Raw genomic sequence first — 12,678 nt, forward strand, 5'->3', positions numbered from 1 at the left:
GGATTGGGTTCAGGTCTGGTGACTGTGGAGGCCAGGTCATCTGGAGCAGCACCCCATCACTCTCCTTCTTGGTCAAATAGCCCTCGATGCCTTCAGTGTGACTCTACAATTTCCATAGTCATGAAAATAAAGGAAACTCTTGGAATGAGAAGGTGTGTCCAAACTTTTGGTCTGTACTGTATATATATATTTGTTCTATATTGATTCAGTTCCGTTCAATATGTTGCAAAGTTTATCATTTATGAACCAAATTAAATTTCAGCTTTGGAAAATAATTGTCATTATTTAGCTGACAATTTAGTTTAAAGCATCATTAACCTTGTTTGTATTGCAAAGTTAGTGCAATTTTGAATCAAATTCAACGAAGAAAGTAGTTCTGAACATCTTTACTTTTAGCTGGATTAAATTCTACAGTGTAAAACAGCACTGTAATGGAGGAACATTAGTAAAATGTTTCACAACCATTGATTATATTCAACAATCTTTGTTATTTATTTGTCAAAATCATATTATGGAGAGCTAGAAGGCTAGAAATGACCTTCAGTTTGCAACTGAGCTTATTTTCCTCAGTGCCACTGAGTTTTAGCTGGAAGAACATCTTTGAATAATATCTAGATACTGTCAATGTCCTGACTTTATTTAAATGTGCCTGTGATAATCTAACAGCATGAGATTGTTCTTGTCAATTCAAGCATGAAGACCAGTGTGACCATGTGCAGCTGTGCTTCAGAGAACTACATTAATATTTCTGTTTATATGTGTTAATAATACTGTCATTTAGCATTACCGCTCAGGCTGATCTAATATCTAAAGTCTGCTGCAGCCTCAAATCTGCCCTTAACATCTGTCCCCTAGTGAATGTGCAGAATAACAGCAGCTTCAGATGTTTGCAGCCAAAGAGATCAGTAAATGTGCAATATTATCATGATTTTAGAAACAGAAATGTTTCATTATTGAAGTTTTAAGGGATATTTTACCCAAAAATGAAACTTCCAAACATAAAGTTTTTATTCTTCTGCTGGTAGCCATTGACCTCCATATTTTTTTTTCCTACTGTGGAAGCCAATGACTACCAGCAATTCTTTGGTTACCATATTATTCAAAATATCATATTGGTGACAAATGTGGAGCAGGTTTCCTGTTGTCCTATTTACTCATTAGCCATGCATGACCATGCATTATCATTATGCATAATCTATGCAATATTAAAAGATAAAAAAAATGGACTGCTGGTGAACTGCATCCGTGTATCTTACTTATTTACATAATATATTATTTGATGATATAAATGTTTTTAGTGAATCATTTGTATAAACCTGTTCTTATAGGTGATCTATATTTAAAGGATTGCGTGAGTCTATAATCTCTGCGAAGGGAAGAACTGTCTCCATGCAGCAATGCGGCCTTGATTGAGTTATCTTAATGACTGTCATGTGTTGGGCGGATGTTGTGCACAAGGCCCGGCATTGTTTCATTACCAGAGCAGCTCTCTGGCCAGTGAGATGACCATAAAACTGTAAACAGGTCAGGTGATACGGGATGACCATTTCTTTTTTCTAGTAATGCAAAAAGAGGATTTTTTTAATTACGGGAAAAATAGGTAATTATAAATAGACAGATACTTATATAGAAAACTAAAACGAGAAATAATAAAGCTGCTGTGTCCAAAGTTTTGACTGGTAGTGTAAATTTTGATAGATAGATAGATAGATAGATAGATAGATAGATAGATAGATAGATAGATAGATAGATAGATAGATCGATCGATAAAATTCAAACATATTTGTATATATTCATTTATTTAATTTATATGTATATTTTTGTGTAAGTCTCTTCGCCCAGCGTGCTATGTGCCGTCAGCGCTCACTGCGCATGCGCACGCAATCACAAATATGCCCGCTGCCTGACATACAGTCGACAGCAAATCAGGTAAGAGGATTCATTCAAATTTCTGTTTCTATCAACATTTTCTAAATTCCTCGCATACTTTAGCGATTAATATACTTGAAGTGCTGCATTGCATACTTTCAAATGGCTTGACATCGTAATGTAGTTCACTAATGCCTGCACATTAGCTGCAGGAGCTATTCACATTAGCTTAATCTGAAGCGTCGCCGTTTCATGTGCACGTCTACGTGTATTAGAGTCACTTTAAATAAAACCGAATACGCCACAGAGCTGTCAGTGTTCTGTATGCATCAGTTATGTTTGCATTTATTAGTGTGTGAGTGTCTATAACATCGTCCATTAGGCGGATAGGGACGAGGGAAATGTGTGCGTGTCGTAATGTTTATGTCTGTCAATGAAAGTTGACGTGTGAAATATAGAGATGTGTTTTATGCACATCGGAAGCATTAGAGCAGAGACAGTGCGCGTGTCAGGTGGGCTTGACGGCGCGCGCGTGATGCGCTTCTCTCGCTCGCTGATTGGCTGACAGACTGCTGACGTGGGTCATTATCGTTACCCTTACATTAATTCGCTATCATTAAATACATTACATACACCTTACAATAACACTATATTTATATATTTTTAAAGAATGACGTTGGAAGCTTATTACACTGTTTAAATAGTTCAGATATTATTATATATTATGGTTATACAAACTACTATATTATGAAGTTTAATTTTATTATTTTAGAAATGTTCTTTTTTTCTTTTCTTTTTCTAATTTTTACTTTGACAACATAATAAGGTTATACAGTGTGACCAAAAACGAATGTATCATGGTATCAGTAGGTATGCTTTTATGGATTTTTTCATTAAATGTTCCTCTAGTCAGTGTTTGACTATGAAATCATGTCATTTTGCTAAAACAACTGACAGCACAGTAATAGACGAAGCCTGTCGGATGCACGCTCACCTGTCCTGGTGTAAATGGATTAGAGCCTCTTGACCCTTGACCTCTAGAGCACTGATTCCATTACCCTACATTAGTATTTTCACTTTGTCCTGATAGTTATATGATGTTGACATTCGACGAGGTCTGACTCTGACCTCACAGCAACCCTAAAGTCCCAGAGTCCAGTGCACTCGGAGAAAACAGGGCCAGGAAAGCTGAGATTCCTGTTTTTTTCCCAGACAAAATCTAATGAGTATAATTAGGAAACTCTTATGAACTTATTCAGAAAGGCACAAATACACAGACAGACTCTCAGAAGGCTTGAAAGAGAATTGGATGTGATTCCTTTGAGGGTAACTTCATATATTTATGTCCAACAAATTATTTTTCTATTTTTCTCTTTTTCTTGAATATATTTTTCATATATATAACCTAACCTTGTTTTTCAGTGTTATAGAAAAGCTTTATAAAAATATAAATTAATACATTTTTAGTTGAAAAAGCTCCCTTTATTTATTTATTTATTTATTTATTTTAGTGTGTGTGTTTATTAGGGATACACCAGTTTAGGCAGATACTGATAGATGACAGAATTATTTTTTTCTTATGTTGTTACTAAAATATATATTATTTTTAAATTATGCATTAATATGATTAAGTATTTAAATTCAAATAATAGCATTTTTAAACTTTTCTGCATCTTTACTGGTTGAAATATGTAATTTTTTCGAATACATTTGAATTGTGAATTAAAAACTTTCACTTACTGTATCAAAAAAAAAAAGATTAAATTTTGCATCCCTAAATACCCAGCACTGCAAAAATGTATTATACCTTAAGCAATTTTTTGTTTAACAAAGGCTTCTAAAAGGCATGTTAAAGAATGAGTAAACAAAAAAAAAAAGTTACTTTTGCAACAAATTGTAGTGTACTTCTTGAATTTGAAAACTGAAGATTCATATTATTTACTGTGCTTCAGGGGCCGGTTGCATAAACTGATTAAAAGTTAAGAACGATGGAATCTAATTTGTTTTCATCTATACTGGACATAACTGTTAATGTAGATTGGCCCAGTTTTAATAAGAAAAGCGAGACTGATTATTTCTAGGCCAACTGCTAGTTGATCAAACTAGTTTGTAAGACACAGTCTTAACATAGTATCTATACCCCAGGTGTATGCTGGTACAAATGCTAATATTGGCTGATACTGATATTGTATTTTACATCCATGCATTTACATTAAATGAATGAGTTCAAACATTGTTCGTTATGATCACTGTTATATTGTGCATCCCTATCACTTAATATTATCTCTTTTTCTCTCTCTCAACAGCTGGAGCAATATGACGTGTTAGTTGACCAGATAGTTTCTGTCCGTCCTTCTTTGTGCAGTTTGACGCTTGAGGCAGAGGTCATGGCTGTTGATTGTGGCGTGTTCGTGGACTGGTCTCAGATGGGCGATGTGAGTCACGACGCGACTCCCGGTAAGATCGAATATAAAGACTTCAAGGAGCTGAAGCAGCACGCCCGCTCGGGCCAGTGGGCCAAAAATCACAGCCAGCGCTCGGCCGTTTACCAGCAGCTGCTCAAAGCTCTGCCGTGTCGCACCGTCACGCCGGACGCCGCGGTTTACCGCGATATCGTAGGCAGTGCTAACAGCAAGCGCAACCCATCCGCTTACCTCTTGCCAGAGTTTGTGGACGGGGTGGCAGTGCCACGCTACTGTCTGAAGGCCGAATCTGTGGGATCAGTGCATGCTGTGATTTCTTGCATCGCAGGGCAGTTCCCAGATATCTCGTATTGCCCGTCTTTACCGGCGGTGACCGCGCTACTGCTGCACTGGAGCGCCGATGAAGCGCAGTGCTTCGAGAGCGTCAGCCGCATGCTGGCCTGCAACGAACCCGGGCGCCGTTTATTAGATCAGACTTTCCTTGCATATCAATCGGCCTGCATGACCTTTGGCGACCTTGTGCATAAATACTGCCCGGGCGCGCATAAACTGATGGTGGCCACCGCGACAGACGTCCTGGAGGTTTACTCCGACTGGCAGCGATGGGTTCTGGGCGACCTGCCTTTTAGCTTCGCTGCGCGTGTGATGGACGTCTACTTGGTGGAGGGGTATAAGGTCCTTTACCGCGTGGCGCTGGCGATACTGAAGTTCTACCGCAAGCAGCGCAGCGCTGCAACAAGCTCGGCTTTAACCAAGCAGGACTCGGCGGCGATCAGGAGCGATATACAGGCATTCGTGCAGAATATCGGGAAAAGCGTGACGCCGGAAAAGCTGCTTGAAAAGGCCTTTTCCATCCGCTTGTTCAGCCGGAAAGAGATCACACTGCTGCAGCTGGCCAATGAGAAATCACTCCAGCAGAAAGGCATCACCGTCAAACAGAAGAGGTATTGATGACTGTTACTTTACATGACTGCGTTTTGTTTTGTACTTGCTTTAGAACTGTACTGTTAATCATTATTTAAATCAAATTCAATTTGTTTTTATTCAAATGTTTATGTTTAGTTTTCATTATTTTATTTATTTATTTGGAAGCCTGATTCCAACACTGAATAAAAAAATTTATTAAAAAAGTAATAGTGACTTTTTTTCTCACAATTTACAATCACAATTACATTTTATTTTTTTATTTATTCTGTGGCAGAAACATGTTTCCATATTTTATTACGTATTTAAATCAAATATAATTAATTTGTATGTTTTTATTAAAATGTTTTCATTTCGTTTAGTTTTTATACCTTTATTTGTTTCTGTATTTAAATCAAATAAGATTTATTTGAATCCATTTATTTTAATCAAATTTAATGTGACTTAAATAAGTCACTTTAATTTATGTTTAAATATACATCACTCCAGCAGCGTTTCTATGAATGTTTTCTATATTTCTCTATAATAAATGAATAGGTCTAAAGGAGTGTGTATATTTACAGCAAGTGCTCGACATGAAATAGTGATTTTCTGCTTGATTTAAAAAATACACAACATTGGATTAAAAATGCAAAAAATATCTTATTTTTAATATTTCTAAGACTCAAATGTGATTATTCTAGCTGAACTAAACATTACTGTTCAAAAGTTTTGTTTACCATATATATTAAGATGTAAGATGCTACTGTTTGAAATGTTTACAGTAGGTAGTTTACAGTACTGAAGGATACTAAATACTAACTATTACTAAATAATCATTTTTGAGGTATTTATGTCCCTGTTCATCTTAAAAAGTTTTATGTCTGTTTATATCTTTTGTGTTTGGCTTTGTTTTACAGCTCTCCTCTGATTTGCTTGTGTTTTTCCTTTCCTCATTTTGTTCACATTGTGTCACAGTCTTTTTTTCATTAGTTTTTCCATTTCTTCTGCTCTCCACTCTCTGTGCTCTCCATTAGCTCTATCAAAAGGTGGGTATCTTCATCATTCTTCATCATCCTCCTCACTCATTTTCGTTTTTCTGACCCACTTTATTTCTGTTGTGTTAGTTTTCTGATGCACAGTGAAATATGCATATTGTTTGCATGTTCTCTCTAGACAAAATGTGCAGTTAGCGGTGAACGCTGATAATTTCAGCTCGGAGATCGTCAGCGCTAAAGAGATCAGAGATATCTGGTCGTGGATCCCGGAGCGTTTCGCTTTATGTCAGCCGCAGCTGCTCTTCACCACATCCACACACGGCTGCAGCCTCAACAGGTACAAACACACACACACACACAGAAACACACACACACACACACAGACACACACAGAAACACACACACACACAGAAACACACACACACACAGACACACACAGAAACACACACACACACACACACACACACACACACACACATACATATTTGTTTTTGTGAAAAGTGGGGACATCCCATATGTGTAATGGTTTTTATTCTGTACAAACTGTATATTCTATGGCCCTACACCTAACCCTAACCCTCACAGGAAACTTTGTGCATTTTTACTTTCTCAAAAAAACTCATTCTGTATGATTTATAAGTGTTTTGAAAAATGGGGACATGGGTTATGTCCTCATAAGTCACCCTCTCCGTCTAATACCTGTGTCATACCCATGTCATTATACAGAGTTGTGTCCTGATATGATACAAAAACATGCCCGCATATACACACACAAAATCTCACTCTCACACACACATACACACACACAGACATGCTCTCTCTCACACAGACACGCTCTGACTCTCTCTCTCGCACACACACACACACACACAATCTCACTCTCACACACACACACACACACACACAGACATGTTCTCTCTCTCACACAGACACGCTCTCACTCTCTCTCTCTCTCACACACACACACACACACACACACACACACACACACAGACAAGCTCACTCTCTCACACACAGACACACACACACACACACAATCTCACTCTCACACACACACACACACAGACATGCTCTCTCTCTCACACAGACACGCTCTCACTCTCTCTCTCTCTCACACACACACACACACACACACACACAGACAAGCTCACTCTCTCACACACAGACACACACACACACACACACACAGACATGCTCTCTCTCTCACACAGACACGCTCTCACTCTCTCTCTCACACACACACACACACACACACACACACACAGACAAGCTCACTCTCTCTCACACACACACACGTTATTAATTGGTAATCGTTATTACTCAGTTAAACTATATACAGTCTTTAAATACGAGTGAGCTTCTGAACTGTTTTATAAATATGGTTTGTAATGTTTTATTCAGGTTTTATTCTCACTGTGAGGGATATGAGCCGACGTTAATGCTCCTCAGAACTACAGATGGAGAGGTACCAAAACCCTGTGTCTCGCTCTTTTTTTCTCTCTGTTTCTGTCATTTAGTTTTTTTCTTAGCGCTTATTTAGGTTATTTTTGCACCCTATGTAAGAAGGATAGTAGTGTGTTTGGATGCAGGGAAGTTGTTCAGGATCTCAGTTAGACTGTGATTGATGTGCCTCTCATCCAATCACATTCCAGATGTGTGGAGCCTTCCTGTCCACTGATTGGGAGGAGCGGAAGAGGGGCGGGAACAAGCTCAGCTTCTTCGGCACTGGAGAGTGTTTCGTCTTTAAAGTACGTTCTTTTCATGACTTTTATTTGTTTGCTTGCAAATAATAACATATATGATATAAATAATCAAATTAAGGTATTACGAATCAAATTAGGGTCATCCTTATGGAGTATTTTGTAATTATTATGTTAATTACTCACTAGGCGGCACTATTTACTGAGTATTAGATTAGATTACAGTGCATTAGTGTGTGAAGTTCCTCTCATCCATCATAGTTTAATCTTGTCACATTCTCAGAGGAATATTTTATAGATCTTTAGTAACTCAAGCTATAATGGAGTTCTTAGTTATGTAAAAAAAAAAGAAAAAAAAGATGTTTCTGGTAAAAGGGACATAGATTAATCTGATAAATTTATTCAGTTATTGTGGATAGCAGCTCAGATGACTTGATTTTTTAAGGAAAAGCAAGTATATTTATTTAAATTCAAAGCACTTTTAATTTAAGCTATTAAACAAATGAAAATATAATTACACATAGTACAGTATAAGTGATTAAAAGCTATATCAGGATAGTAAATAAATCAAAATAGCAATATAAATATTAATTTACAAATATATTCATATATATAAAATGACAAATATTTATAATAAACATAGTATTAATATAAAACAATATATATAATATACATAATATTATAATAATACATAATGAGCATATTTATTTAAATAAACATTTATAATAAAAATTACATATTTATACAAATAAATGTATACATATTTACTGTATATACATTATATATAAATAATAAAAAATTATGATTACTTAATTATAAATAGTACAATTAATTAAATAAATATTATATCTAATTAAATTAAATTTAATTTAATAATCAATCGAAAGTGAGGTAAAAAAAGTGAATTCTACTGAAACAATTATCCAATCAAATCAAGTCTTTGCAAATCAAGTGAAATTAGAAGAAAAACATCTGAGAAGCTGATTTTAATTGTAATTAAATTTTTTATAATTTATGTTTATGAGAAAACAGTCAGATATTAATGAGATTACATTTAACATTATCTATTTCTTTCCTCCAGTCATCAGTTAAGGTTTTCAATTGTTTTGCCAACAGCTGTTGAATAAGTTTCTGCTCACATTCTCACATCATACAGGGCACAGAATTTGAATATTTTAGCCGTCCAGACCTTAAGCCACATTTTAACCACAGCAGCATGTATTGGGATTTCACTTCCTGCTCTCTGACCACAAGACTAACCACTGAAACGGTGTGGGTGCTTTCAGAAGTAATGTGTTTGTTTGTTTCAGATGAAGCCGGAGATGGAGCGTTACGAGTGGGTCATCATCAAACACCCGGAGCTGGCGAACTCGTCTCAAGCTGTAGATGATGAACAGACCGGAGCGAACGACAACGGTGGGCCGAAGTCTCTCGAGACACCGGCCACAGACGCGTCTCACCTGTCCCCATTTCTCTCCGCAAGACACTTCAACCTCAACTCAAGGAACACCTCCATGTTTATGGCGGGAAACGTCGACTCCATCATAATCGGTGAGTGATGAGATGCTCATTTCTCACTAACATGATTCCTTTATTATCATTTTAGTCTTCGCTTGAAATCATTTAGTTATTTAGCAGACGCATGTGAAATGATGATTGTTTTGAATGTTGTAAATCCAGTTAGGTTTATTTGGAGTAGTATAGAAAGAAAGACGGTGAAAGCTGATTCTCTGTAATGGGATGTCTGGTGTTGTTTATGAAGGAGGAGGTGAAGGTAACGCTCTGTACATCGACTCGGAGCTGAACCACGGCCGAACCGAGCGCTGCCTGACCTTCGACAACCCACCGCTGTGTGCTGAGAGCTTCCAGATCGCTCTTCTGGAGGTTTGGGGATTCAAAGACGCCATGGCTTCATAAGAGCGGCTCCATTGTGTTGTGATAGACGTCTCTTCATGTAGGTTGTAACAGAAACATGATGCTCCTCCAGTGCACTAAAACATCCGTCCCGAGCTCCAGTGAAGATGAAGTTTAGTGTGTATATTTATCTATTTAAAACATATCTCAAGGTTTATTTTGATTCATTTCATATCATCAGAAAGCCTGTGTTGATCTAGTCCGGAAATGAAGTTATGTATTGAAGGATTCAGTATTTTGCTTTTTCTGCAGTAACATTGGAGACTTTCATGTTTAATCAAAACCAAGACTTTATTGATGTGATTCCAGCAAATTGTCAGATATCTGTCATCTGTGGTGCTAAACACACCGATATATAATTTTTTAAAAAAATTATGTATTTTCATTATGGGGTGAAATATGACCCCTGGTATTTATCATGATTTACACGATCAAAGTTTCTCTGTCCCCAATCCCTCTGTTTTTTATGGAAGCCCGTCTACTTTTGCAACTTTTTCTTTTGCAATTTCATGATATAAGCTCACAGTTTTATTACGAAGTTAGAATTGCAAGATATAACCAAAATTGCATTGCGAGTTTATATCTTGCATTTCTGACTTAATTTTTTTTTTAATTGTAAGTTTATAACTTACAATTATAATTATTTTTTGCAGTTGCAAGTTTATTTCTCCGATTTGTGTTCATATCTTGCAATTCTGATTAATTATTCGAAATTTTTAATTTATAACTCACAATTCTGCATAATTGTGAGTAATCACAATTCAGAGAAGAAAAAAATCTGAATTGTGAGAAAATAATTTTTTTATTCAGAAATGGGCTTCCATAGTTCTTCTGTGCAGCTTTGTGCCACTTGGGAAAAATCTAATTTACAAAGAGGACCAGAAAACATGAGCTCTTCACTAACCTCCTTAGTACTTCTGGGGCATTTATTGAGTTTCAAAGGCATTCCAATGTTCTTTTAAATCAGAAATCAACATTCTGGCACCATTCACTATTATTACTGTCCTCTCGTTGTTCCATGCTTTCTTTCTATAGTGAAACACAAAACAGACAGAAATTGCAAAATAAAATAGGCAGCATTTTTATACAGTTAAAGTCAAGTGGTCCGAGCTGCTTAAAGAACAAAAAACACCAGTAAAGTTACATTTAGGCAAAATAATAAAAGTGAAAAATACACACTATATTCCACTTATACTATACACAATAGATTTATGTGAAGAACAGACATCGTAGCTCTCTATTTCTTATTTACACAATCTGCATATTCATGATTTCAAACCTGATGCACCAAGTTTGAATATGTGCATAGAATTTGACATTTTGAGTCTTTTTTCACACTTAGCTCTCAGAAGACTTTAAATATAGCAATACAGTCCTAAAAAAATCCTGTAATTAGTTTTGCATGCATTAAGTAAAGTCATGCAGTTTTGGAACAATATAAGGGCGAGTAAATTATGATACAATCTTAATTTTCTACATGTTACATGCACTGTATCCGAATGAATATCAGCAGTGGACTATAATGACCATATCACTCGGTCCAAATCCTAAAAAAAAAACATGCATACTTGCAAAAAAAAAAGTTTTTATTTAGCTAAACAAATGTTTAATGTATTAATGTGTAAAAAGTTTAGCAGAGATCCAGCTTGTTGTTAATCGTTCGATGTCTTTGCTTGAATTCTATGTATGAAAGCATAATCAGCACTATTTTAAGTGAGAAGTATTTTATGAGTTATCATTTTCTTTGCACTTTCTGAATGTATTTTAAGTTGCCGAATGTTAGTTACTCATCTGCGAATCAGTATTAGTAATATATTGTTTGTTTTCAGTCTCTGTGTATCAGTTAGGATTTATTCTGCTCTTTTCTGTAATATCTTTGAATCAGAGATTCAGTGATCAAAACTGGTTGTTGACGAATGTTTAATGTGCATATACATTGTGATGTGTTTCCATATCAGGTGGTGTGTTTGTGTGTTTTGTGTCTCAGGTTTCCTGAGTGTGTATGTGAGTGTGAAGTTCAAGTCTTAAAAATGGAAAAACATGGAGAACGACCGTAAATTATAGTGTCAAACAGGTAGTGGTCTGCTCATAGAAGGCGTCATGATTTCTGTCTTTTAAACTAGGGAGTGATCAGTTGTGATGAAGAATAAAAACTGTGCAAGCTGTCATTAAAAAAGATTTTTGTTCAGTTTTTGTGCATGTAGGTGTGTAGTTTTTGTATTTTTTGTAAACAAAGTCCCCACAGTCCTGGAAACTCATACAAAATTTGTAAAACTGTGATTTACATGCCTGGAAAAGTCATAGAAAATTCTATAGTGAATGTGCAATTTCTAGCTCTACTCTAAAATTTGTTTTTCTGAGTGAAATATTTTTATAAAATTAATTACATTCAGAAATGACCAACAATTGGACATTCAGATGAGAAAATGCCATTCTCCACTCTCTTCTGGTCATGATATGTGTGTATCATTGACCTTATAATGCAGATTCACCCCACAGCTAAATGAGAGCAGACTAATTGATCTTCCAGCATGTGTCCTGAACAACATGTGTTCACCAGGCATGCAGACACTGACACTTGAAATAAATATGGCATAATTACAGTAGCTGGATACATATGATACAATGGCATTTATTATTACAGGTATAGCTATATAATATATTAATTTAAAAAAAAAAGTTGCATGACGTAAAAAAAAACTAATAATGAGCTCATATAATCTGTGTCTATGGTAGAGTCTTATTTAGATTCTTGCTGGCGGTGGGCGTGTCCTGTGATTGACGTCACTGCTCAGAATGACCTTCATCTCGGGAATCCTCCTCATCACAATCCACTGCGTGGGTGACATAATATCACTTCATTATAAAGAA

At 36.0% G+C, this 12,678-nt stretch overlaps 1 protein-coding gene across 1 annotated transcript; it reads left to right on the forward strand.

Annotated features, from left to right (window-relative positions):
- The first annotated feature begins 1,827 nt into the window (after window positions 1–1,827).
- Window positions 1,828–11,998, forward strand: tbc1d24 (TBC1 domain family, member 24). The gene is made up of 7 exons (XM_052596635.1): window positions 1,828–1,929; window positions 4,176–5,236; window positions 6,372–6,530; window positions 7,595–7,658; window positions 7,846–7,941; window positions 9,204–9,444; window positions 9,656–11,998. Exons 1-7 carry the CDS (start codon window positions 1,849–1,851, stop codon window positions 9,808–9,810), a joined length of 1,857 nt encoding a protein of 618 aa, XP_052452595.1. The 5' UTR covers window positions 1,828–1,848; the 3' UTR covers window positions 9,811–11,998.
- Window positions 11,999–12,678: the final 680 nt, after the last annotated feature.

The sequence above is a fragment of the Carassius gibelio genome, chromosome B24 (genome assembly GCF_023724105.1).
Source record: "Carassius gibelio isolate Cgi1373 ecotype wild population from Czech Republic chromosome B24, carGib1.2-hapl.c, whole genome shotgun sequence".
NCBI classification, from domain to species: domain Eukaryota; kingdom Metazoa; phylum Chordata; class Actinopteri; order Cypriniformes; family Cyprinidae; genus Carassius; species Carassius gibelio.

What these genes read in the sequence shown, in the direction of transcription:
- tbc1d24 (XM_052596635.1), top strand. Translation starts at nt 1,849, where the DNA reads ATGTGCCGTCAGCGCTCACTGCGCATGCGCACGCAATCACAAATATGC. An exon ending in TACAGTCGACAGCAAATCAG is followed by an intron (nt 1,930 to 4,175) that starts GTAAGAGGATTC and finishes CTCTCTCAACAG; the next exon opens with CTGGAGCAATATGACGTGTT. An exon ending in CGTCGACTCCATCATAATCG is followed by an intron (nt 9,445 to 9,655) that starts GTGAGTGATGAG and finishes TTGTTTATGAAG; the next exon opens with GAGGAGGTGAAGGTAACGCT.